At 42.7% G+C, this 26,918-nt stretch overlaps 1 protein-coding gene across 6 annotated transcripts in view; it reads left to right on the top strand.

Annotated features, from left to right (window-relative positions):
* ERICH5 (glutamate rich 5) overlaps positions 1-26,918 on the top strand; it is a 50,539-nt gene that overhangs the window by 7,240 nt on the left and 16,381 nt on the right. Inside the window, exons 2-5 of one of the 6 annotated variants that reach the window (XM_066265988.1) lie at positions 4,397-4,655; positions 5,084-5,149; positions 8,969-9,035; positions 25,668-26,642. In XM_066265988.1, coding sequence (XP_066122085.1) covers positions 5,126-5,149; positions 8,969-9,035; positions 25,668-26,642 — 1,066 coding nt within the window. In that variant the 5' untranslated portion in view covers positions 4,397-4,655; positions 5,084-5,125. Of the gene's footprint in view, positions 1-4,180; positions 4,656-5,083; positions 5,150-8,913; positions 9,036-25,667; positions 26,643-26,918 lie in introns of those variants that run through there. The other 5 variants (XM_066265989.1, XM_066265993.1, XM_066265994.1 and 2 more) reach the window with 5 other exon arrangements.

The raw sequence follows: 26,918 nt of genomic DNA, 5'->3' as shown, positions 1-26,918 counted from the left end.
CTGTGCCACCACAGGTCAGGCCCTGCTGGTTCGATCCCCAGTCAGGGCACATACAGGAAGGGATTGATGATCTTGTCTCTCTCCTCTCTCACCCTTCCTCTCTGACTAAAATAAATAAATTATTAATAATAATTTTAAAAATCTTAATACTAGAAAGTTGGGAAATATATATGCTTTGAGGAAAGACTTTGCCATCCAGACATTTCTCTGGATGCTAGTCTCTAGCATTTCAGAGTGATCTTGAAAGAATACAAACAGGTAAAGGTATAAGACAGATATAACATAAGGCTCTCCTTTATTTCTTCTTCACCAAAATCACTTTTCCAAGCTTCTGAAAACTCTGCAGGCACCCGCTTTTATTGTGCTTATGGTTTTCACTTGCTATGAGCATTAAAAGAGACAGGCAGCATTCCCTGTTAGAGCAAGTACTAACAAGTTCATTTGATACTCATTAACCCACCCCTTTATTGTTAAGCAGTTAACACTATCATGTTCATTATCATCAACTATTATTCAGTGCCCACATTACAAAGTAGCCCATTAGTAATTTGGAACTCAGTTTGTCTAACTCAGCCTTCACATTCCTAAATCACTGGGACATTAAGCATGCTCACAAGTAGGGTGGGGTGAGGGGGGGGGACAGTGAATCCCAGTGAAAAAACCCTGTAAACCCAGTGAATGTTAGTGGCCTTTCTGCTAAATACGCACACATGCTCCTATACAAGAATTCTCAACCTTTAGAGGACAAGAGGGCATTCCCTACGTATCCATCTCCACCTTTTCTGCCTCCACAATAATAAACAATCCAAAATATTCTTTCCTATACTCTTTTTGTTCAGACTGGGAATGCTCCAGATGGTACTGGATTAAAAATAAGCCAAATAAACACTTGATCCTATTTTTTAAAACAACTTTTCTAGGAAAGGAAACACGCCTTTTACACTTTTGGATACACAGACCTTGGTCTTTATTCACCATTTTACTGAGGAGGAGTCCGTACCCCTTATACTTTTGGAAGATCAAGTGGTGTCTATGAAGTTTTGTCTTTTGGTTGCTTTATATTGTCTAGAGTCAGTTTTTGAAATTTTAGTATAAATGAGAATCCTGTGTTCCTAAGTGTCCATTACAGTATGAAATTTTACATATTATTTTCAATAATTTGGAAAGCCTGCCATGTACTTTTATCCTTTAAAAAAACTGTAATTGCACAGGCTAAGACATCAGTGTGTTTTGCTTTTACCCAAAGTTAATCAACTTAAATGTAACACTGCATGTCATGCTGATCTGAAAATGTCACTGCTTTCTTAATGGAGAAATAGATAATAAATGCAAATTTGTGGCAACATCAACACATGGGTATTTCAAAGAAAAATGATAAAAGGAGTTGTTGGAGGTGGAAAGATTTATAAACTACTGCCTTCTAGATATAACAAATCAAGGTCCTTTAAACTCACATCAGTTACAATCAGGTATTATCATACCTGGACTATAAGAATAAGACAGGATAGGTAATTGCTAAGAACGAGAGTTGTCAGGAAGAGGGAGGATAGAGTAAGCATTGTATATTAGTCTAGATACTTTTGTAAGCAATAGAAACAAACTAGCATAGTTGAACAGAAAAGGAATTTATTTTGTAGTTCACCAAGTGAACAATAAGCCTGGAGAGCAAGACTCAAATCTACATATGCTGGTCATGGGGAGAGCAGAACCATTTATTCGTTCACTGGTTCAGAGAACTCTGCAAACCACAGAGCAGCACCCCAGCCTTCAAAGGTGTTTAACCTTGGTTGGTGCCCTAACAGTGTTAAATGTGCTGTTCCAGCATTCTATAGCTTTGGCTTCTTCTGGATGATGAGGTATAATGGAAATACCAGTAAATCACATAGAAATGAACCTATTCCCTTACTGCTCTCACACTAAAGTGAATTCTTTAGATAAGATACAGTGCTGAATGCAATGTTTTGATAGGTACATGTGTGATGTCTTGATGATACATACTATCCAATAATGGATGACACTGGCAGAGACATAATGGGCAGGAAAAGTAAATTTAACCTAGTATCTGTTACAATAAAGATTATCTACTGCCCCCAAAGAGGTCCAATCTGTCTTCCATGAGGTGGCTGATACCTTCCGTCAAAGAATGGGTACCATTTCTTCTGAATGGGTTGGGATTCAGGTCAGTTTACAGTTGGTCACTTTTGCTGCTGTTGGCAAATAGAGCACTCAGCCTAGTTTGGTTAGTGCAAGAACATGGTATTGAGCCCATACCTGATTGCTACTTTATTCCTGAGCCCATAGAGCAAAAACTGAAGTAGCTCATGATAAAGACTTCCTAACATCCACAGGATACCTGATTATTATTTACCTGATTATAAAGTGTTTCTTCTGAAGAAAATGGAAGAGACCATGACTTGGCTGACAAATTATATCTGAGGAAAAGTAAGATACCCATACAACTCCTAAAAAATAGTTAACTTATGTGTAATATTGTGAAGGGTCCTTCCTCAAAAGTCTCTAGTTTCTTTATTTGAAGGGATCTCTGAATTGACTGCTGGGTGGCGGGGCTCTGTCAGGCCTGTAGTACAGGAAGGAGAGAAAGGGGAGGAAGAAATAAGGGAGACCTGTAAACATATGGTAAAGACCATGGCTTTGTAGTCCATGACCCTTACAGGGAAATAGGACAAATTTTAAATAATTTGAGCATAAAAAGGATGGTGTTATGGGCTGAATTGTGTCACTGCAAAATTCATATGTTGAAGTCCTAGCACTCTGTACCTTATAGTCTAGCTGTATTTGGAGATAGAGCCTTTAAAGACAAAACTAAGGTAAAATGAGGTCATGGGGGTGAGCCCCAATCCAATATGACTAGTGTCCTTTTTTTTTTTCTTTTTGTATTTTTCTGAAGCTGGAAACGGAGAGGCAGTCAGACAGACTACCGCATGCGCCCAACCGGGATCCACCCGGCTTGCTCACCAGGGGGCGATGCTCCGCCCGTCTGGGGCGTAGCTCTGTCGAGACCAGAGCCAGTCTAGCGCCTGAGGCAGAGGCCACAGAGCCATCCTCAGTGCCTGGGCCAACTTTGCTCCAATGGAGCCTTGGCTGTGGGAGGGGAAGAGAGAGACAGAGAGGAAGGAGAAGGGGAGGGGTGGAGAAGCAGATGGGCGCTTCTCCTGTGTGCCCTGGCCGGGAATGGAACCCGGGACTTTCCCATGCCAGGCCGACGCTCTACCACTGAGCCAACCGGCCAGGGCACTAGTGTCCTTTTGGGAAGAGATTAGGACACACACACAAGACCAGGTGAAGGCACATGGAGAGAACTGTCATCTAACAGCCAAGGAGAGAGGCTTCTGAATGAAACTAACCCTACACAAACCTCAATTTCGGACAAAATTCTAGCCGCAGAATTGTGAGGAAATAAATTTGTTAGGTCATCCAATCTATGCTATGTTATGGCAGCCCTTACAAACTAACACAGATACCATAACCCACTGAATAATGTAAAAATTCATAAGTATTAACTGATACAAGTGAATAATAAAGGGAGGAAAAGGGAAAGTGCTCCATTAAAATAAAATGCAGAAGGAATATGGAATTAGAAAAATCACCATTTCATAATCATAAAATAATTGATCCAAGAAAGTATTAATATATGCTGAAAATGGCAGGTAAAAGTTTAATGAGAAATAGCATATTTACTTACGGTCTCTCCCCATAAATTACAAAGAATAAAATTGTAGCTTTTCAGTGAAGAAACTTGGCAGACATTGCTTTAACTACATCACCAGTAATAGGACAAACTGACAGCATGTGCCTCTTGATATGAATACAGACAATGTAATGTCTGTGTGTTCCAGCCCAAACTGCATCCACCACCTGAAAATAATCATGAGGAAACATCAGACAAACCAAACTGAGAAATGTTCTACGAAATAAATGGCCTATTCCCTTAAAAAATGTCAAGGTCATGAAAGACAAAGATTGAGGGAATGACTTCAGATTAAAGCAAGCTAAAGAGAGGTAACTGTGTAACAAATGTAATATGTGGTGCTGGGTTGGACAACCGATCAAAGTTGAATATATGGGCGCATAAATCAACGTTAAACTTCCTTGCGGTAACTGTTCTGCAGTTGTGAAAGATTAAGCCTGTCATCGCAAATCTAGTCTACCAATCAATAGCCACTGGCCACAATCTCCTCCTCTCTCCAGCTATTTAGCGATGATTCAGAGGATCCCTCCACTCTTTCCCCGACGTCATTTCGATTCCTGCTGTCCTCTCTGCTTTTGCTACACCGTCCACCTGTCCACCTTCTCTCCTAGCTCCTTGTCCTTTTCAGCCTGTTAGCTCTCGGCTTCCTGGCTCCTCGCACACCGAACGGCTCCCTTTCCACTCCAGGTGCGCACCCGCCGCCCTGCGCTCCGCTGTGCGCTTGCGCTCTGGCGCCGCGGGAGCCGGGCCCGCGGGACTGGAAGAACTTCTGCGCTGTGGTGACTGTCGTGCGGGAACCAGGCTCCCGAGCGGATACCGCGTGGGCCTGGGACAGGTGGCTGCACTCGTCCACCGGACCGAACTCCTGTCCACCGCGGCGGCGGCGCCACGATGGGCTGCTCCAGCAGCGCCCTCAAGGCCGGCGATAGCAGCAGGGTCCGCAGTGGTGAGTAGGAACACCAGCCCCACCCCTGCCCCGGCCTTGGGATTCCGGTAGGCTCGCTCCCCGGGGGTCCGAAAGGTGCGACTTGTGCCCCCCCGCCCCCCCCCCCCCGGCCCAGCAGAGAGCGGGATTTTCTCTGAGGTAGGGAGTGGGACCCTGAGCGCAGTGCGACTGCTTTGCAATCTGGAATGGCGCTGCTGTGACCGGGGTGCGGCCACCCGCGTGCGCCTGGACGCGCGAGGCCCAGGGCCTGCGCTGTGCCCGCGGGCGTTACATCCCTAACAAGGCTGGGCTCCGCATTCTCTTAAACAGAAGAGTCTTTTCCTGTCCTTAACAATAGTTGCTTTTTAATATAAAAATACGAAACTTCAGTTTATGCAAAGGGGCAAATTTACTGGTCGTAAGGAGAGATGCGTGCCCGTTTTCTACAGAGACCTCTGCTTTGCCCTCGCGTCAGCGTTTCAGCATTGGCAATGGCAAAGGTGAAGAAAGTACAGGTGGGTAGTCATTCCTCAGACAGGCCCCTGCACTTTTGACGAGGTCATATACATTTCCCCCTATTCTTGGCTTAAGTATTTCTTGACAAATATGCAAGTAATAAAAATGCCCATCACTGACTCTTATCAAGAAAGTTAAGGCCTGACCTGTGGTGGCGCAGTGGGATAAAGTGTCGACCTGGAACACTGAGGTCGCCGGTTCGAAACCTTGGGCTTGCCTGGTCAAGGCACATATGGGAGTTGATGCTTCTTGCTCCTCCCCCTTCTCTCTCTCTCTGTCTCTCTCTCTCACTCCTCTCTCTCTAAAAAAATCAATAAATAAAATATTTAAATAAATAAATAAATAAATAAATAAATAAAATATTAAAAAAAAAAAAAAAAAAAAAAAGAAAGTTAAAAAGTACGGTTTATTTTGAGCATCAAGTAGGCAGTATAATAGCCAGGTGCTTGGCTAGGTGCTGGAGATGTAAGTGACTCTACTTTTGATGTTGGGATGTGGAAGAGACAGACAATAAACAAGTTAGACAAATTATTAAGATAGTTTCTGACAGTGATAATGATAAGTGCTGTGAAAATAAAAGCAGATGAATGAAATAGAGAATGGCTGGGTTTTAACAGCTGACTCTCCTCTTAAATTTTGAATGGCGAACATTTTGGACAAAGCTCTGAAGGTTAAGCAAATTCCTTTAAGCTAGTTTACAGTCTTCTTCAAGACTAGGGCCCTGGAGGGGTTGGTTAGAGTGTTTTCCCCATATGCCAAGATGGCCGGTTCCATCCCGGGGCAGGGCACATACAAGAGTCAACTAATGAATGCATAAATAAGTGGAACAATAAGTGCTTCTCTCTCTCTCTCTCTTCCTCGTTCTCTCTAAATTAATCAAAACAATTTTTTAAACACTAGCTTTGGGGAAAATTTTATACGCTTACTAACTCCTTTTCACAATTCTTCTTTTAGCACCTCGTGTTATTCCAGTAACAGAAATATCTTTCTGATTTTGCAGTAGAGCGAGAAAGCACAGTTTTCATGAATGCTGTTTCAAAGCTCAGACACTGAGTCCTACTCAGAAATGTTTTACTACAGTCCTCTCTGTGGTCTATAATAATTTCTTTCTAGCCTCTGCAGATAATAGAAAGCAATAAAAAAATTGAAATTAGGCAAAAAATAAATAAATAAAAGTGATTCCAAACCCCTTTTGACTGATAACAATGTGTAAAGATGGAAAACCCATTCCTGATGCATGGTGCTTGCTAACTTTTCTGGGGTACAGAAATCTCCTTGTTCTCGAAAGGCCAGTGCAAGGAATAACTTCTTTGATGTTTCATGTTTTATTTTCTGAAGTCAGATTGATGGTGCATTCTGGTCCATGTTAAATCCTTGTTGATTTCAATGTGAAAATCAGGAAAAGCTTCAGGAAGATACACCATATTATTTTGGCTTCTCATATCCCCTGCCTTGTCCCAGGTGTCCGGGGAGTAGCATCCTGCTTTAAATCATGGAGCATTAAATTCATCATTATAGATTTTTAAATTGATAAAAAAAACATGTATTTTTGGGAATGTTACTGTTGGGGAGGGGTAGAGGGGTAGAAGTAGCTAATAGATGGAATGGGGTTTTTAATTCTCTCATAAAATAGTGAATGATCTCTTTTAAAAAATTTACTAATATGAATAAACATACACATAAATCACACACACTCTTTCAATATTTATTCATGCTTTTGTTGCTGTTCTAAGTTTACACGGGTTTTATTTGAAAGAAATGCTAAAACGCCTGACAAACAGTTTTAGTGCATAGAAAATTAATTAATACACCACATAAATTGCTCAACACATATATTGAATCAACCAACAAATGTTTTGCTTCTGAGCTTCAATCAGACAATACTGTCACGTAACTGGATACTATTGTATGTTCCTCACCACTTCACCTCCATGATATTGGAGGTCAGATAAATAATTCATTCCTGTTTCTGCAGCTGAATACTTCTTTATATAAAATCCCAAGTTTGTAGGTGCTGTTAGATAAAAACTAGTCCAAGTTTATTAAATGTTCTGTACATACTGTACTCACTGTACCACCCAGTGCCTAACAATGCTTGGTACACACCTGGTGAATGCAGTACTTTATGTAATCCTTACAATAATGCGATGACCAAGTATTATGACTTCCCCATTTTACATATAAGAGCAAATAAATAATTTGTCTAAGGTTATGGGGCTCCTTAAGTCAGAGCTGGGCTTTGAATTCAGGTACTCTGATTCCAGAGTGGACCTATTCCTCCTTAAACCAGCTTATGATAATTAGATTTAAATCTGTTTTTTGCCTCAAATCACTCTAGATCTCCACTAGAGGTGTGGTTATCCATGATGCAAACAACAAAAGAAATATAAACTATAATAGAGTATTTATTATAATCCCTAAATTAGATATATATTATAATAAAAATATAAATGTAATACTATGATACATAGATGAATAAATAATATAAATATGTTATAATAAAATATAACTTCCAAGTTTAACTAGGAATATTTGGAGGACATTTAACCATAGAGATATTTTAAGTAGAGTGCCTAGCTGTAGAGAAACTTCCAGTGCCTTCCCATAGAGATACAGATAATCTTTATATCATAAGAGATTCTTTTAAATTCACAGTGTCAACCTTAGAACCTCATTGGTTAAAGCTAAAATACATTAAGTAGCCATGTAGACTGAATTTGTGTTGACAGTTCTGCCTAACAACCTTCTGTTACTGGCTTAAGAATTGTTTGTTATACATGATGCAGTATTAGTCTATCAGTAAAAGAATCATAAATAATGGGTTGAACTAGATTACCTACCTCTAAGATCTCTTATAGCTCTTAAATCTTGTAACAGTAAAATGTGAAAGGACTGGTTAAGATGCTGTTAGGATGAATAGGAAAACCCATTCACGGGGAGACATTTGTCTGACCCATCAGACCCTGAATACCACTGAGCTTTCTATCACCTCCAAACACCACTGACTGGGGAAAGAGGTCGAGAATGGCCTCTGGTTATAAATGGTTGATTACCCAGTGCTACTCAAAGTATGGACCAGTACTCACACCGATTTTTACTGAATGCCCTAAGATGTGTGAAGAAAGAGAATTTTTTTCCCCCCCCAAAGAACAGACAGATTGAGTTTGGAATTTCTTTTGGAACCAAGCTATGAATATTGAGGCAATTTCTGTTCTTTTTAGTGCCATCAGTAGCTGATGGAATCGAACAGAAAGGTTTTGTTGGCTTTACAGACTTGAATGGACCTGACGGTGTCTAGAACTTTGGCATCTGACCCCTCCTCCCAGTGCTACCAGCCCCCGCTTACATGGATAACTCTCTCTTAAACTCTTCTCTAAATCAAATGCCCTCCATTTGTGGCAGACTTCTTCCTGAGATTTTACCCCGTAAGCACCAACATGGAAAAAATAAATAAATGGTAATTATTGACAAATTCATTGCTAGGTTAATGTGTACATTTCTTCTGACAGCTAGTCATTTGTTTGTTCTAGCCGGAACTCTCACTAGCTGCTTGGAGTCCCTGCTGCCTAGGCAATGGGATGAGGCTTGACTTGCACACAGTTATGTCAATTGTTCTTTGTACTGTGGCGATACCTTCAGTCTTCAACCAGTATTTCCACACAGTGAATTTTAGTCCTAAGTAGACAAACATTTTGTGTGTGTGTGTGTGTGGGGGGGTTAATTGAATAACAAACATCATTAACACTAAAATGAATTTTTACAGGCTTTTCTTGCAAACTGGTATTATACAAATGGGATTTCTTTCTTTTTAACGCTAGAAGTCTCTGGACTGCATCTTGTATGTCTTTGTGTCCCCTCTTGAGCCTGGCATCCAGGGAATGTTTGGTAAGTCTTTGCGGTAGGACTGGTTATCATGTGTAGCTAATTAAAATGAAATATAAGAACTGCATACATGGCTCAAAAAATTGGAAACCTTTGAAAAATGCATGCAGTGAAAATCATACCTCCTACTTCTGATCTCACCCAAGGGCAAAATTATTTTAGGTTTTTGTGGGGTTTTTTTGTATATTCTTTCAAAGTTTCTTTATACATTGTAAATATTATTCTCTTTCCCATCTTTATTCATAAAATATAGTATATTATAAACACTATTCTTCACCTTGTTTTTTTCACCTGTCAATATGGAGATCTTTCTATATTGATATATAGAGAACTTCCTTCTCCTTTTTTTACACTTGCTTAGTAATACATTGTGTGATTCATTTAACCCGGCCCCTATGGAGGGGCATTTATTTTCAGTCTTTTCCTGTTGCAAATGGCTGCAAATGAATTCCTTCATATATACATCATTTTGAATGTGTGCAAGTGTAACTGTAGGACCGTTTTCCAGAAGTGACATTGTTAAGTCAAAGGGTATGTTTATTTATAACTTTGATAAATAACTGCCTAAATGCCTTCCATAAGGGTTTTACCAGTTTACACTCTTAACAACAATACAATAAATCTTTTTCTAAAATTGAGGGCTTTGATGCCGCAGCATAAAAACATGAGCATGAGGCCCTGGCTGGTTTGCTCAGTGGATAGAGCATTGACCCGGCATGCAGATGTCCCAGTTTCGATCCCCGGTCAGGACACACATGAGAAGCGACCATATGCTTCTCTTTCCCTCCTTCTCCCCTTTCCTTCTTCCCCTCTTGAACCAGGGGCTCTGTTGGTTCCAGGGTCGGCCCTGGATGCTGAGGTTATTTTCAGCATCAGCCCCAGACTGGGGTTGCCGGTTGGATCCCAGTCAGAGAGCATGCAGGAGTCTGTCTCTCTATCTCCCTTCCTCTCACTTAAAAAACAAACAAAAAAAAAAACATGGGCATGGAGCAGGAGTCAGGAGACAAGGTAAGAATACCCATTTGGTTCCAGGTACTTTAGTCCATGATCTTATTCAGTTCCTACAAGGGCCTTAGAAATAAAGGAAACATTAGTATAACCAAACACAGCTAGGAAACTGCAGCTTAGTGAGGATAAGTAACTTGCCCAAGGACTCAGAGCCAGTATCTCACAAGCTCCAGTTCCATCCGGGGTCTAGGTGAAGTTTGGCCTGCACCTGTCATGTTGCCCTACACATAGCAATGTAATCCATGTCTGTAAAGTGGGCGGGTGGGTGCTGAATGGGTCAACAGAGATGGAGATTCAGGGGGGTGAGAGTACTACTTAGAAAAGCAGAGAGACAGTAGGAATTGGGACCCACAGAATAATAATAATGGACGGTAACTTTGGCCATGACGTGCTCAGGAAGAGTGTTGGGGTGTTAAGAGGGTCTTCTAGTCGTACAGGAAAAGGCCAACATAACAAAACAAAGTTTCATTGTGTTCTGTTAAATGATGCTTCTGTAAGGCTGCCACATATCCCAGCTCCTGTGTAAAGTTTCACTCATGTTAATGTTTTACAACCTCAAGTTTAAAATAAAAACCCAAAACTTGTGAGAGTTACTGAAAGTCTCACCAAAACTGATAAAAAGCATCAAACTCAGCTAGGCTTCAAATCCTGGCCTGTACAAGTGTGAGTACTACTAGGTGCTGATTGACTTTTAAAAAAATCAAAATACCAAACTAAAGCTCTCCAAGTGAGTGTTAATGTCTGGTAAATACCATAATGACCTCAGAAGCATCTTACTGTCCTGGGCTTTGCTATTATTCTCTTCCTTGAACCTGGGAATTGCCATCAGCGTGTCAGAGCTTTGCTCTTTCAGGATGAGGATGGAAAATACCACATTGTTTTTAACAGCTAAAGTTCCGTGGGAATCGTGCTTCACCAAGGCGGGGGAAATAAGCCGTGCAGTGCTAGTCCGCACAGAAACAAGGGGCGGTCAGCAGAACTAGGCGGAGAAGAGAAGGGGCATCTGTGTCACAGGAGCAAATTCAACTGACACCACTTTCTTTCCCATGGACAAGCCCAAGAGGCTTTGGGGTTTGAGGTCCCCAGAATAACCGGGCCGGGCTGGGGACTGGATGGCTGTAGCTTCACACCTAGGAGGGATGGATGACCCTTGTTTCTCAACAGTCCCTTTGGCCTCTCCTCTAGTCTGGCTTCTCTAATCACACACAAGACTATAAGGCCTGGTCTTTATTCATACCAACACCTCTTGTTATTTAAATCTGTATGTTTTAACTTGCATTGGGGTAAGCACATCAGATTAGACCAGTTTAGATAAATGAAGTTCCCTAATGTACATTAAGTAGGAAAGTCAAGATGCAAGATCAGGAAACATCACTAGACAACACAATTACATCTATCTGCTTTCCAGGTCACCAACAGTAATATTTATATACAAGAGTTCTGTGGCCATGATAATATATATATTAATTAATATATATAATATATAATTAATTAATTTAGTGAGAGGAGGGAGGTAGAGAGACAAACTCCTACATGTGCCCTGACCAGGATCCACCACCCACTAAGGGGTGATGTTCTGCCCATCTGGGGCCGTTGTTCTATTGCTCAATCCAGCCATGCTGCAGGAAGGGAAGAGAGAGAGAGAGAGAAAAGGTAGAGGGTGATGGGTGGAGAAGCAGATGGTCACTTCTTCTGTGTGCCCTGACCTGGAATCGAACCCAGAACATTCACACACTGGGCTGATGCTCTACCACTGAGCCAATGGCCAGGGCTGACAGTATAATTCAAAGCGGACATCAAAATAGCATCAATTAACGTCACCTAAGGTAGATAAATATAAAAAGAACTTGAGCTTATGGGCCACAAGTTGAAATAGCTCATGCCAAGAGGTTGCTCAGCAAACTTTCTGTCTGACCTGAGCCCCAGCCTCTCCTGGCTTCTTTGTAGCCCATCCAGATGCCTTCTCCCAGGGTGCCCCCAGCTCCCACCCCTGAAAAGCTCCTCCCTTGCCAGTGATTGACCTGCCTCCTCTCCAATGAAAGAAAAGCCCTTGCAATTTACTTCTTTCCCCTAATGTCATAAGGATGGACCATCAAATCAACTGTTTTCTTTGTCTATCAATTGACTGCTCCCTTCACCAGGACAGTCATTTGGGGACAATACTTTTTCTTTTTTCTTTTTTTTTTCTGTATTTTCTGAAGATGGAAATGGGGAGGCAGTCAGACAGACTCCCACATGCACCCCACTGGGACGGGATCCACCCAGCACGCCCACCAGGGGGCGATGCTCTGCCCATCTGGGACGTTGCTCTGTTGCAACCAGAGCCATTCTAGCGTTGGAGGCAAAGGCCATGGAGCCATCCTCAGCGCCGGGGCCAACTTTGCTCCAATGGAGCCTTGGCTGCAGGAGGGGAAGAGAGAGACAGAGAGGAAGGAGAGGGGGAGGGGTGGAGAAGCAGATGAGTGCTTCTCCTGTGTGCCCTGGCCGGTAATCGAACCTGGGACTCCTGCACGCCAGGCCGACGCTCTACCACTGAGCAAACTGGCCAGGGCAGGGACAATACTTTTTCAAGCCTGTAATATATTAGACTTTACATTCAGTGAAAAGTCCCTTTCTGTTCTTTTCAGCAGCTTGCCTTTAAAATCCTAAAGGGTCCCTGCAGGAGGAGAGCACCCTACACTTTGCAGACTGCCCTGATTCATCTATCAGTATCCTCTCAGTCTTGCCCAGCTAATGCTACTGTAGTTTATTTATGGTGACCGAACTATATTTGTCCTTTGCTATGTGTATCACAGCTTCCCAGCCTGTGAGAATAGGTCACACAGTGTGCCAGCGTTTCTCCTGTGTCTAGAGCAGCCAAGCAGGGTCTGGGCAGCTCCAGGTGCAGCTTCCTCCCTCCCCCAGTGTGCTGTGCAAGTGTTGTGCTCTGTGTGCCACGACCCGCTGGGATAGGCATTCCAACTGCTCTACTGTTTTCACGAGAAGGTTATCGAACTGAACGTAACAGCTGCTTTCAGCAAGGACCTCTATTTAAGTGTCCTGTTGAAACTATCCTCCTAGCTTCTTTCTCTTCTTTCATCACTTATCTTTGATAACAATGAGGAACTCTTCCTTTCTTTCTTTAGTTGATTTTTGGGGGCCTGTGCTTACCCTTCCATTTTCCTAAGACTGATAGGAACCACATGGTTTCCTTTGGCAAATTTCCTTTCCCTTTGAGAGGCTGTGATTACCTGTACACTTCAAATGTGTGTGTATGTATGTGTGTGTAAGAGAGAGAGAGAGAGAACACACGCTTCCCCGAGAGAGAATTTCAACATACAGTTTAGAGCGCTGATTAAGAATGTGGGTCCTGCCCTGGCCGGTTGGCTCAGCGGTAGAGCGTCGGCCTGGTGTGCGGGGGACCCGGGTTCGATTCCCGGCCAGGGCACATAGGAGAAGCGCCCATTTGCTTCTCCACCCCCCCCCCTCCTTCCTCTCTGTCTCTCTCTTTCCCTCCCGCAGCCAAGGCTCCATTGGAGCAAAGATGGCCCGGGCGCTGGGGATGGCTCCTTGGCCTCTGCCCCAGGCGCTAGAGTGAGTGGCTCTGGTCGTGGCAGAGCGACGCCCCGGAGGGGCAGAGCATCGCCCCCTGGTGGGCAGAGCGTCACCCCTGGTGGGCGTGCTGGGTGGATCCCGGTCGGGTGCATGCGGGAGTCTGTCTGACTGTCTCTCCCCGTTTCCAGCTTCAGAAAAATACAAAAAAAACAACAAAAAAAACAAAAAAAAAGAATGTAGGTCGTCTAATCCTTGTGGATTTCCTCCTCTTTAATAATAACTGTTTTAAAACTGCCATATCCTCATTTGTCCATGACTTTCCATTCTCCCCATCACTTTCTTCAGTGAAACTATGAAATACAGCCCTGATGGCGAACCTTTTTATAAAAACCGCCCACTTTTGCATTGCTGGTCAACCTGGTCCCTCCCACCCACTAGTGGGCGTTCCAGCTTTCTTGGTGGGCAAATCATGGCGCTGTTTGGTTGCTCCTCTACCGCCTACCATGAAAGCTGGAATGCCCACTAGTGGGCGGGAGGGACCAGGTTGACCAGCAATGCAAAAGTGGGCGGATTTTATAAAAAGGTTCGCCATCACAGAAATACAGCATCTTTTGCAAAGGAAAAAAAATGAAGAATGTGGATCTGAAGTAGACTGACTAGGTTCAGAACTTGGTTCAAGATCATTTATTTATTAGTTGTGACTTTGAGCCACTCAACCTCTTTATGGCTCAGTGACTTCATCTGCAAAGTAGGATTAACAGTAGTTCCTATTTCATAGAGTTGTTCTGAGGAATAAATGAGTTAATACAGATAATGCACCTTGAATGTAGCCTAAATATTGCCTAGAACAGGGATTGGCAAACTGGCATACTGGCCAAATCCAGCCCGCCACCTATTTTAGTAAATAAAGTTTACTGGAACACAGACATGCCCATTCATTTATATTTGTCCATGTCCGCTTCCTTACCATGAGGACAAAGTTGAGTAGTTGTAACAGTGACACTATACTCAGCAAAGCTGAAAATATTTACTATATGTCCCTTTACAGGAAAAATTTGCAGACCCCTGGCTTAGAATATTTTCTAGTCCTCAATAAGATTATTTGTCATTAATATTAATTTTAGTAAATTCCTTTTTTCTATATTTCTTTCCCAAGATTTGTTTTTTTTGTCAAGACCAATTTCTAGATCTCTAAATTTGTTGATTTCCTGACTTTTTATTTTTAGTAAGTTTGTTAAAGAAAAGGGATAATTAAAAATATTGTCAGTAATAGCAGTAGTAGGAAAATATTGTATTAAGAAATCATAAAAGTGGTATGTGAGCCCTGGCCGGTGGTACAGTGGATAGAGTGTTGTCCTGGAGTGCCAAGATTGCTGATTTGATCCTGGGGTTGCTGGCTCAATCCTGAGGGCACTGGCTCAATCCTGAGGGCACTGGCTTGACCAGAGGTTGTGGTTGGAGGCCCGGTCAGGGCACACATGAGAAGCAGTCAATGGGTGCACAACTAAGTGGAACAACAAGTTGATGCTTCTCTCTCTCTCTCTCTTTCTCTCTCTCTCTTTCTCTCTCTCTCTCTCTCTCTTCCCTTTACCCTCTCTCCCTTCCCCTGCCCCTCTCTCAAAAGAAATGGTATTAGAATGAGAATGGCCAAAGTTTATGAAACAGTTTTTCTAAGACTACAACATCTTGTATTGCTAGGTTATTTACTCTTGTTCATTGCTATTATATATATATGTGATATATATATATTTATATATAATTTTATTTATATATTTATTTTAAAATACTTTTAGATTTACAGAAAAATTATGAAGCTAATACAGAGAGTTCCCATATACCTCATACCCACTTTTCCTTATTATTAACACCTTACATTAGTGGTTTATGTTTGGCACAATTAATGAACCAATACTGATACATTATTATTAACCAAAGTCCATACTTTATTCAGATTTCCTTAGTTTTTCTCTAATGTTATGTCTGTTCCAGAATTCCATCTAGAACACCACATTACATTTAGTTGTTATGTCTTCCTATATTCCTCTTGACTATGACATTTTCTTACATTTACTTTTTTATGATCTTGACAGTTTAGAGGAGTAGTGGTCAGGCATTTTGTAAACTTTTGGGATTAGGATTTGTTTGATGTTTTTCTTATGGTGTGATGGGGGTAATGGATTTTGGAGAGGAAGACCACAGAGGTAAAGTGCCCTTCTCATTGCATCATATCAAGGGGACCTGTTTTCAACACGACTCATCACTACCTCCTAAACTTCTCTAATAACTCCTTTTGGAGCTTCTGACACTTGAAGAAGGTTGAAAGTCAATGTATGTTTTGTACTGTAATCTTTTGAAATTTCCCAGTTGAATGATTTTCATGATTCTTGGTCAAACTTGCTTCTTTGTATTGACACTTTTTCTTTTCTTTATAAGTTTATTATTTTTTTATTATTAAGTGAGAGGCAGGGAGGGAGAGAGACTCCCGCATGAGACCTGACCAAGATCCACCCTGCAAACCCACTAGGGGGCGATGCTCTTCCCATCTGGGGCCATCGCTCCGTTGCTTGGCTACTGAGCTATTTTAGTGCCTGAGGTGAAGCCATAGGGCCATCCATAGTGCCTGGGGCCAATTTGCTCAAATGAACCATGGCTGCTGGAGGGGGCAGGGAGAGAAAAGAGGGAAGGGGGGATGAAGACGCAGATAGTAGCTTCTCCTGTGTGCCCTGACTGGGAATCGAACCTGGGACTTCCGCATGCGGGGCTGACACTCTACCGCTGAGCCAACTAGTCAGGGCCAACGCTTTTTCTTATGCTCTGCTTTATGATGAAAAGAAGCTCGTTCAATTCAGTTTTTAATTGGCTGTGCCAGAAGTCCAGTGCTAGTCTCACAGTGCATAGGCCTCTGAGAGGAAGACTTTGGCTTTGTTATAAGTGGCTTTTCATCCTTGGCCTTGGAAAGAAAATCCCCCATTTCCCTTAATGTGATCTGCACTGTATACGGATCCCTAAACCTGAGAGAGAAGCTGCAGCAGTCAGCAGAAAGACCTGGGCTCACAATGCTGCTTGGTCTGCCCACCTCTTTCTGGTACCGGGGGCTTTCAGGGTGCACTGACACCAGACTTGAGGCCCAAATGTCTGATGTGACTATAACTACTCTGTTGCAAAATGTATTCCACCCCAGCCATGGATTTGCTACCTGCTGCTGGGAATGCTCCATTCATAAGCACAGACACCGGCTCTTGGCCACAAGCCTCTGTACACTGCACCCTGACTGAATCAGGCACATTGATCCCAGCAGCTAAGCTGGGAGAACAGCCACCTCACTTCAATGTAGCACTTGCTCCTAGTTCTCAGAGAGCAAAGTACTGCAAGTACTTAATTCCAGAAGAGAAATTAGAAGACTTCTTTTTTGTGAACTAGTCCAGGTGAAGGCTCAGCAAACCCAGCCATGGGTGAAATGATTGGAAGTCAGACAAAACTCTCACTCTCCAGCGTGGAGCTCACTTAGACCAGCTCAGGCTCTTGATTCATTGTGAAATCAATATACTCATCACGGTGCTGACCGTGGAGTACTGGCATGAGGACGGTGATCACACCAGATGTTTGATGACGGGCAGCAGTGCCTGTGGAGAATAAGGGACAGCCACACCCAGGAGTTCTGTGTGTTCATCATCCACTTTTGTCTCCCCTAACTAGCTCCTTTGTGCCTTTTCTTGATGACTCCAGAGTGCTGCCGTACATAACCTAACCACCTGTGGATCTTGTTAAGATACAGGTTCTGGTTCAGTGGGTCTGTGGTGGGGCCTGTGAGTCAGCATTATAGCAACAACAGCACAACTCCCAGCTAATGCCGATGGTGTGGATTCTGGGGCCACAATTTGTCTTAAAACACCTAAATCCTCCAAGTAAAATCACATTCCTTTGGGCGTAAATCTAGCTGTGCGCCCCTCCTAGATAAAGGTTCTTAATATTTCTGTGCCATATTTCCTCACCTGGATAATGGGGGTAATTCAGGTATATCTGAGAGATATTGTAGGTTTGATTTCAGACCACTAGTGAGAGTCACACAAATTATTTGGTTTCCCAGTACATATAGAAGTTATGTTTACACTACTATACTGTAGTCTGTTTAGTGTGCAATGCTCTATAGGAGTGTTTTGGCTGACGATTTCATACTTCCATTACATAGGCTATTTTTTAAGTTCACCTCTCGTCAAAATGTGAAGATCTTGTTAACATCTATTAACTAGCAGAATGCATGTTTGGGATTAGCATTTGTGCTATGGCTCACAAGGACAGTGTTTTTACATACTTTGATGAGGGAAAGGTGCAAAAATATGTAGAGTAACACCACCATTAGCTCCACAAATGTTTGTTGGATGGATGGATAAAATAATGGAATGGAACTGAGGAGAAAGCTAAGTAAAGAAATCAAAAGGAAGAAGAGTGGGCTCTTCTTCCCTTGGAGCTGACTCATGCTGCCCCTCTGGGGTCCCAAAGCTCAAAAGCTACAAAAACTTATAAATAGTGACAACAAGGGAAATTACCAAGATCCCCCCTTTCTCATTGATTCTCTAGAAAACCCCAAAGATAGGCCAATGAGGTCTCTGGGATCCTGATATGCCATACCCATGGGAGAGGAATTACTGACCTTGAGTTTTTTTCCTTGCTGAGTCAAAACTTTTTATTTCTGATTAGGGCAATGAACTGAGTTGAAAAGCTTCCACCATAATGTGAATTCCAGGTATGTTAGCTCTAGTTCTAATCCTTCCTGTAATGCTGCCTCGTATTTAATTTCTTTGTGTGCCTATCAAAATGGTGCTTGCAACCGGGTTTCTGTTAGTTCAGCTGTCACAACAAATTTGTGCATGGATCAACTTACAGCAAAATCGAGAGAGATAATGAGCACCAAAGGATTAGGCCCAAAGCGGTGTATGATTTGATAAAATGTAGGGTTCAGAAAACAGACACTTCTTTAAACAACTTTGGATGTGGAAACAATGCATCTGTCTGCAATATTTATTACATAATAATACAGATTAGGCATAGGGTGTCTGCTTTTGTGGGCAAAAGAGCTCACTGCTCTTCAAGTTAGAGTGCTAGAAGAAATGATGTAGTACCTTCTACCTCAAGGAGGTATGTCAGGGGTTCACAAAACCATAGGGACAGAGCGTGTGGAGACCCTTGGTTAAGAGGTAATGTGTAGGTACCAAGTTGGGCTTAATGGGGGAAGTAGCTCTTTAAACTTCCCTGCTGATAGTAAACTCTAGGATGGCAGAGACCAGATTTTCCTTGTTAATCGCTGTAACCCCTGTGCTCAGCCCAGAGCTTTCATGCAGAAGCCACTTGATGAATGTTTGATGACTAAAATGAAATCAAAGTCAATAATGAAGCTTATTTATTTATTTATTTATTTATTTATTGAAAAAGCTCTCTCGCCTGACCAGGTGGTGGCACAGTGGATAGAGCATTGGACTGGGATGCAGAGGACCCGGGTTCGAGACCCTGAGCTCGCCAGTTTGAGCACAGGTTCATCTGGTTTGAGCAAAGCTCACCAGCTTGAGCCCAAGGTCGCTGGCTTGAGCAAGGGGTTACTTGGTCTGCTGTAGCCCCACAGTTGAGGCACATATGAGAAAGCAATCAATGAACAACTAAAGTGCTGCAATGAAAAATTGATGCTTCTCATGTCTCTCCCTTTCTGTCTGTCCCTATCTATCCCTCTCTCTGAGTCTCTGTCAAAAAAAAAAAAAAAAAAAAAAAAAAAAAGGGCTCTCAGTGGCCTTTATTCATGCCAGTCAAGTCCAGTCAAATTATGGCTGATGTTATCTATTAACAGTCATGTTTATCTATTAACAATCATTGTAACAACAGAATTTTATAGGCCAACTTTGACAACTTTATGGTGTTTATGTGACTTTTTATCGAAGTCCTTTAATGTCACAGTTCATTCTGTCTGTTGCAAAGTTAGTTATAATTTATTGACAGGCCACTGTTAAGCCACAAAGGACCTTTGTGAGATTAGAGAAAGAAGCCCTGTCTACCTCTGACACGTGGCCTTGCAGGTGCACACAGGCTGGAGTTCAGCTCCCCCTCACCTCTGCAGCAGGAAACCCGGGTGCAGTGAGAAAGCTGCTTGGCCATGTGGCCCACCCTGTTTACTGAGTACCTTCTCACATCACACACCTTGCTGGGTAACACACATTATCACCTCGGTCAATTCTCCTAGCAAGCCTGAAAGGCACACATAATGTCCTCATTTTACAGAGGAGAAAACTGAGGGCCAGAGAGGTTAGGGACTTGTCTAGACAGCACAGTTAAGGAAATGATGGAATCAGGATTTACACCCAACATCAGAACAGTCTGGGATGCCCTGCTCCGGCTGAAGAGGAGAGAGGTCGAACAAATCCAAAAATTGTACTTCTCTCAGTAGCTGGGGATAAAAACATTCCAAAGAATATGAACTCTGGTTCTGAAAGGAAATGTCAGTGGTGATTGTAGACTTTATTGTTTTGTTCTTGAGAGATGGTTGGAAACAATCATTGTTTCTAACCTTTTCATTTATTTACTCTGATGATCTTTTCTGAATAGGCTCAGAGAAATGTACCAGTATTTGAAAAAATGGAATTACCTTACTTTTCTGTCTCTCCACCACAGTCTCTTCCTTGCTAGGGCTATTATATGACATATAAGACTAATGATGGCCACCACTGATTGTCACTTGGTGGGTGCCACTCACTGCGCTAGTGCTGTCCAGGTGTTACGTCGTGTAATCCTCACAACAGCTCTGCTGATACTCTCCCCCTCTCTAGGTGATGAAACTTAGGCACAAGGAGGCTTAGTAAGACTAGTAACTGGAGGAGCCAGGATTCAAACCCACAACTATAAGTGTCATTTTCAAGGTCATAAGCTCTCTGCCCTCCCTGTTATAACAGATTGCTTTCCTCTATCACATAGGAAAAAAGAACTTTTAAGCATTCAGCTAGGAACTCTTACATCCAAAATACATTTATTTCAAATTCAGTTAGAGTGTAGCTAATCAATATAAATACAAAGTGAATGTGTTACTACACTTTTAGCATTTTATCTTAATTTTTTGTGATCGTTTGAAAGATGTTTTAGCTACTCTGGCCTACCCCAGAAAAAATATTAGAGAGAGTGATATTCTTTTGTAATATTTCCCATCTTGGTTGACTATTTTCAGGTTGTGTTATAAAAATATTATATGTTAAGAACGTTTGCCTACGTCAGATATACCATTAAGATTAGGGAGCTTGACCTGTGGTGACACGGTGGATGGAGCACCAACGGAATGCTGAGGCCACCTGTGGGAAGCCCTGGGCTCGTCCAGTCAAGGCACATACAAGAAGCAGCGTTGATGCTTCCTGCTCCTCCCTCACGCCTTTATTTCTCTTTCCTCTCTTTTTCTTAAAAACAAAACAAAACAATCTTTGAGAAGAAAGAGAAAAAAGTCTGACCTGTGATGGCACAGTGGATAAAGCATCAACCAGGTGACACTGAGGTCGCTGGTTCAAAACCCCAGGCTTACCCGGTCAAGGCACATACAAAAAGCAACTACTATGAGTTGATGCTTCCTGCTCCTCCCCAACCCCCCACTCTCTCTCTCTCCTCTCTAAAATTAATAATAATAAAAAATATTTAGGGAAAGTACATAAGGATGAAAACTGACATTGTGATCATGGGTGTAAATGTTCTAGTTATGGTAAAAAATTGATAGACCCCTTAGATCAACATTTGTGGACTCCTAAGACAATATTTTTGGATAATAAATTTTCACAAAGCTTTTGCTTTGGGGGAGAACTTGACTTAGACTGGATAGCATAATATCTTTTCCAAAATATAAAATTACGTGGGTAGGATTTAGGTGTGTCCACATATATTTCCCCTGAATGCTTTCTGCTCTAGAAGAATGATGCCTTTAGAATACACCCAGAGGCTCTAGCCTGTTGGCTCAGTGGTTAGAGTGTTGGCCCCACATGCTGACATCCTGGGTTCAATTCACAGTCAGGGCACACATGAGAAGCAACCATCTGCTTTTCTTCCCCTCCCTCTCCCCCTTCTCTCTCTCTTCCCCTCTTGTACCCAGTGGCTTGATTGGTTCTAGCATCAGCCCGGGTCGCTGAAGATAGCTCAGTTGGTCTGAGCGTTGGCCTCAGGTGTTAAGGATAGCTCAGTTGGTCTGAGCATCAGCCCCAGACTGGGGTTGCTGGGTGGTTCCTGGTTGGGGTGCATGTTGGAGTCTGTTTGTCTATTTCTCCTCTTTTCACTTAAAAAAAGAAGAATACACCTACAGTTGGAATGGCTGGATTTAACTGACAGTACTAATCACTATAATAGCTATTTTACCAGAAAATATAGTCTGGCAGATGCCTGTGATTAGTTTACTTATATACTTCTCTGTTAATTCCCTAAGGCAGTCATCACCAGAACATTCTTTTGTGTGATATATAAATGAATTATCTTGTCATAATTTCTGTATATACCTGAGAAATCCCTTTGGTTAAGTTACCTCGCATGCTATTAATTTGAAGGCTTCATTCATGATGAGGGCAGAGGGGAGCTGAAGGGCAGTCCTCCTTTCAGTTCTGCCATGTGGACCCCTGGGGCCTGCAGCCTGCTGCTGGCATCTCAAACTCCTTCTTTTTTTTCTTTTTTTTTTTCATTCTTTATTTTTCTGAAGCTGGAAACGGGGAGGCAGTCAGACAGACTCCCGCATGCACCCGACCGGGATCCACCCGGCATGCCCACCAGGGGGCGATGCTCTGCCCCTCTGGGGCATTGTTCTGTTGCATCCAGAGCCATTCTAGCGTCTGAGGCAGAGGCCAAGGAGCCATCCTCAGCGCCTGGGCCATCTTTGCTCCAGTGGAGCCTTGGCTGCAGGAGGAGAAGAGAGAGACAGAGAGGAAGGAGAGGGGGAGGGTTGGAGAAGCAGATGGGCGCTTCTCCTGTGTGCCCTGGCCGGGAATCGAACCCGGGACTCCTGCACGCCAGGCCGCTCTACCGCTGAGCCAACCGGCCAGGGCCTCAAACTCCTTCTTAAACCTGCTTCTCCAGCCCCAGGCTCTGGTTCCTCTCCAGACTGGAGGAGGGTAGGAAATGACTTTGTATGAATAAATGTATTAAAGAGAGAAACAATTAGCAGTGAGTTGAATTAATGATAACATGTAAACCAAGGAAGTGAAGAACCATACAATTATTAAAAAAAAAAAATTTACACAAAATAATAGCTTACTATATGGCTCCAAGCAGGCATTTTTGTTATATGTCCATATAACAATAGAGATATAACCCAAGGTACAAATAATTACTATTTTATTTATTATTATTATTTTTATTTTAAATGAGAGGAGGGGAGATAGATAGACTCCTGCATGCTCCTCGACTGGGATCCACCCAGCAACCCCTCTCTGGGGCCAATGCTCTGCCCATCTTGGGCTAATGCTTGCAAATGAGCCATTTTTAGTCTCTGAGGTGGAAGCTTCATGAAGCCATCCTCAGCCCATAGAGCCAACATGCTCGACCATCACTGCGGGAGGGGAAGATGGAGAGAGAGAAGGGGGAGGAGAGGAGACACAGATGGTCACTTCTCCTGTGTGCACTGACCAGGAATCAAATCCAGGACTTCTGCTCTACCACTGAGCAAACCAGCTAGGGCCATAATTACTATTTTAAATAATTACTAGTATTCAATTAGTGAATTAAAAGGAAATGTGAATATGTATGGGAGAGGGTGGGGGTTGACGGAGGAAGGAATAAAAGGAGCTGTTTTTATTTTCCATCGTGGAAGTTAATTGAAATGCCCCAACTGAAAAACCATGAAATAGCTATTCACTTAGAGATACAGAAAAGAGTTTTCCTCCGAAATAGCTAGAGGAGTGAAAATATTTGCCACTAGAGAAGGGGAAATCAAAGAGGAGATCTGAGTATTAGTTGTATATCTTAACTTTAGATAAGCAGACAATTTTTTTTTTAAAGATTTTATTTATTTATTTTAGAGAAGGGGGGAGAGAGGGAGGGGAGGAGCAGGAAGCTTCAACTCCCATATGTGCCTTGACTGGGCAAGCCCAGGGTTTCGAACCGGCGACCTCAGCGTTCCAGGTCGACGCTTTATCCACTGCGCCACCACAGGTCAGGCAAGCAGACAATTTTTAATAGATGGATGTATAGCTGGAGTATGGGGTAACTTAGGGAAAAAATTTAAAAAGTAAAACTATTACCTGACCTGTGGTGGCACAGTGGGTAAAGCGCTGACCTGGAATGCTGAGGTCACTGGTTCAAAACCCCAGGTTTGCCCTGGCCGGTTGGTTCAGCGGTAGAGCATCGGCCTGGCGTGCGGGGGACCTGGGTTCAATTCCGGCCAGGGCACATAGGAGAAGCGCCCATTTGCTCTCCACCCCCACCCCCCTCCTTCCTCTCTGTCTCTCTCTTCCCCTCCCGCAGCCAAGGCTCCATTGGAGCAAAGATGGCCCGGGCGCTGGGGATGGCTCTGTGGCCTCTGCCTCAGGCGCTAGAGTGGCTCTGGTCGCAGCAGAGCGATGCCCCGGAGGGGCAGAGCATCGCCCCCTGGTGGGCAGAGCGTCGCACCTGGTGGGCATGCCGGGTGGATCCCGGTCGGGCTTATGCGGGAGTCTGTCTGACTGTCTCTCCCCGTTTCCAGCTTCAGAAAAAATAAATAAATAAAAACAAAACAAAACAAAACAAAAACAACCCAGGTTTTCCCAATCAAGGCGCATATAAGTTGGTGCTTCTGGCTTCTTCCCCCACTTCCTTCCCCCTCTTTCTTTCTTCTCTCTAAAATCAATAAATATTTTAAAAAAGAAAAGAAAAACTATCTTTGGAAAAATGTATAGAAGAAGAAATATATCATCTAGAGGCCCATTTTCTCCCAGTATTTTCCCCTCCATTTGTGATGTGACTTCCCTCCTCACTCCCTTTCAGCTGTATATAAAATTGATAGCTGATTGAGCTCTTAATTGCACAGAAGAGCTTGTGCTAATAAACTCGTTATAGGCATTATTTAATTTGATTAACCCAACTGTGAGTGCTGGTTTTTTTACTTATATATCATATATCATAATTCTTTTCTTATTTTAGCATATGGTCTTCTTAACCATATTTTTTTGATGGCATAGTAATATTTTATCTGGCAGAATATTTGTTTTACCCCAATTGTTAGACTTTAGTTTTCCAGCATTTGCTCTTTTAAAGAATACAGGGGTGATATATTTTTCCTCAAAGCATTTTCTTGATATTTATGCTTTTAGGATAAATTTCCAGAAGTAGAATTACTGGGTCAAAAAATACAAACATGTTGCCACACTGACTTTTGCATTCATTGTGTAATGTGAGGTGATGGCTCATACAACTCTGAGACAGGTAGGAGAGGCAGATTACTGCCCGTCTACAGACCAGGTCGTTAGGAACTAAGTGCCCGGATCACAGAGTTGGAGGAAGAGCCATAATAAAAATGCATGTTTCCCAACTCTCCCTTTATTTCTCTTCCCACTATGCCCTGAAAATGAAATGAAACTCAGGCTGAACTGAATGTACCACCTTCATTCCCAGACATCTTAGTCTTTACCTAGTGGGACTTCTCTGTCATGGGGCCTCTTCCTTCCTCTGAAGGTCGTTTTACTTTAGTAGGAAAGTGAGACAGTTCCAGCAGCCAAAGGATCACACATGGTGAAATCTTCAACTAAGTCTAAGGAGGAAGGAAGGTGGAACAGGGACAAGAACATGACAAAACAAAGTGACTAAACTAGAATATGGGACAGGAGCCTTGAGAAGATGCATAAGGAGCAAATGGAAAAAAACCCTGCGATTTTGGAGGACTGTAATGTTTAAGATGAGGTATTTGAGCTGAAGACAGTAAAGAGATTTGAATTAGGGGGTGTTAGGATCATGGTATGGCCTTTCTGTTCTCATTTGTATCGTGGACTATCTTAAACTGTAAATCTACTTTTTGAAAGCAATGTAGTTTCTCAAGATACATACTAAATAATAGTGTGTATTTTCTTTTTCTTCTCCAAATAAATGACTAAAAAGTAACTTCAAATATGTATCTTTCAACCACAGACGAAAGTGAGTCCTGCTTTGTTCAACCCAAACCACGTTCGCTGGGAAGAGAACCTACTACTTATGACAAGGAAAAGGAAAGCCTTCCTCCAGGAGAGAAGCTCAAGATTTCAGCGGTGTCCACAACTAATGGTGTTAAGTCCCTTCATGAACAGGCCCTGGCAAAGGATGTTGCAGACCCACCAGGATCCACAGAGAAGACTCAGCCTCTACAGGGACCCACAGAGTCTGGGCCTCTTCTTCAAAGTGGCAAAGATGATAATCCAGAAGCAGAAGAACAGAAAGATCTGGAAGCAGTGACAGAGGCCCAGCCTTTAGAGGGAAATGCTGAGACTGAACCTTTAGGAACAGAAGCCAAGCATCAGCCTTTGAGGACAGCAGTAGAGAGGGACTCTCTCGGAGTGGGAGGAGAGGCTGAGATTCCACAGACTGCCAGAAAGATGAACCCTCTAAGAATGGCTGAAAAAATTCCACCTCTGGAAGCAGGGAGAGAGCCACAACCTCAAGAAGCAATGGGAAAGCCCCAACTCCTAGAAACAGTTCCCACCGAGACCGAATCTCCAGAAATATTGGAAGGAAGTCAGCTGGTTAAAACAACTGATCAGCATCAACTTCCAGAAACGCTGGGAAGAGGTGAGCAGTCTCAGCTTCTAGAAGCAATGCCCAAAGAGGAAGGATTTCTGGAAACACCAGAAGGAAGTCAGTTATTGGAAACAGCAGAAAAGCAGCAACTTCAAGAAACATTTCCCAAAAAGAATGGATGTCTGGAAATACCGGACGGGAGTCAGCTTGTGGAAATGGCTGTAAAGAACGATTTGATTCATGAAAGTCCTGAAGGCCCAGGAAACATGGAGCAGAGTCAGCCTGAAGGAGTAATTGGAAGTGGGGAGCATCCAATAGGAATTCTAGAAACAGGGACCAACATGGAATTTGTCAGGAAAATTCACAGTAACAAAGAGAACCAACATATTGAGGGTAAGAATTATGCTGGTAAAGATTTAGGGTGTTTAGGTGGGCTCCGTAGGAGATTATCCCTAGGGGAGGAGGCTGACACATAGCCACTGAGGACTCTATTCCTGGTGGTTGAAGTTCATTTGACCCAAACCAAAGGCAGAAGCCATACCTAGAAAACAGGAATTTGGTTTCCTTGCAAAACTTTCTAAAGCATGGTCTGTGTCTATAGTTTTCACCTAGAATTTCATCATTGAATGGAACCAAGTATTGAAGCAACATATTAAAATTTCTGAATTG

Source organism: Saccopteryx bilineata, chromosome 3, assembly GCF_036850765.1.
Source record: "Saccopteryx bilineata isolate mSacBil1 chromosome 3, mSacBil1_pri_phased_curated, whole genome shotgun sequence".
Taxonomy (NCBI): Eukaryota; Metazoa; Chordata; class Mammalia; order Chiroptera; family Emballonuridae; genus Saccopteryx; species Saccopteryx bilineata.
The sequence above is the reverse complement of the archived record's forward strand: the minus strand, read 5'-3'. Positions and strand labels throughout refer to the sequence as shown.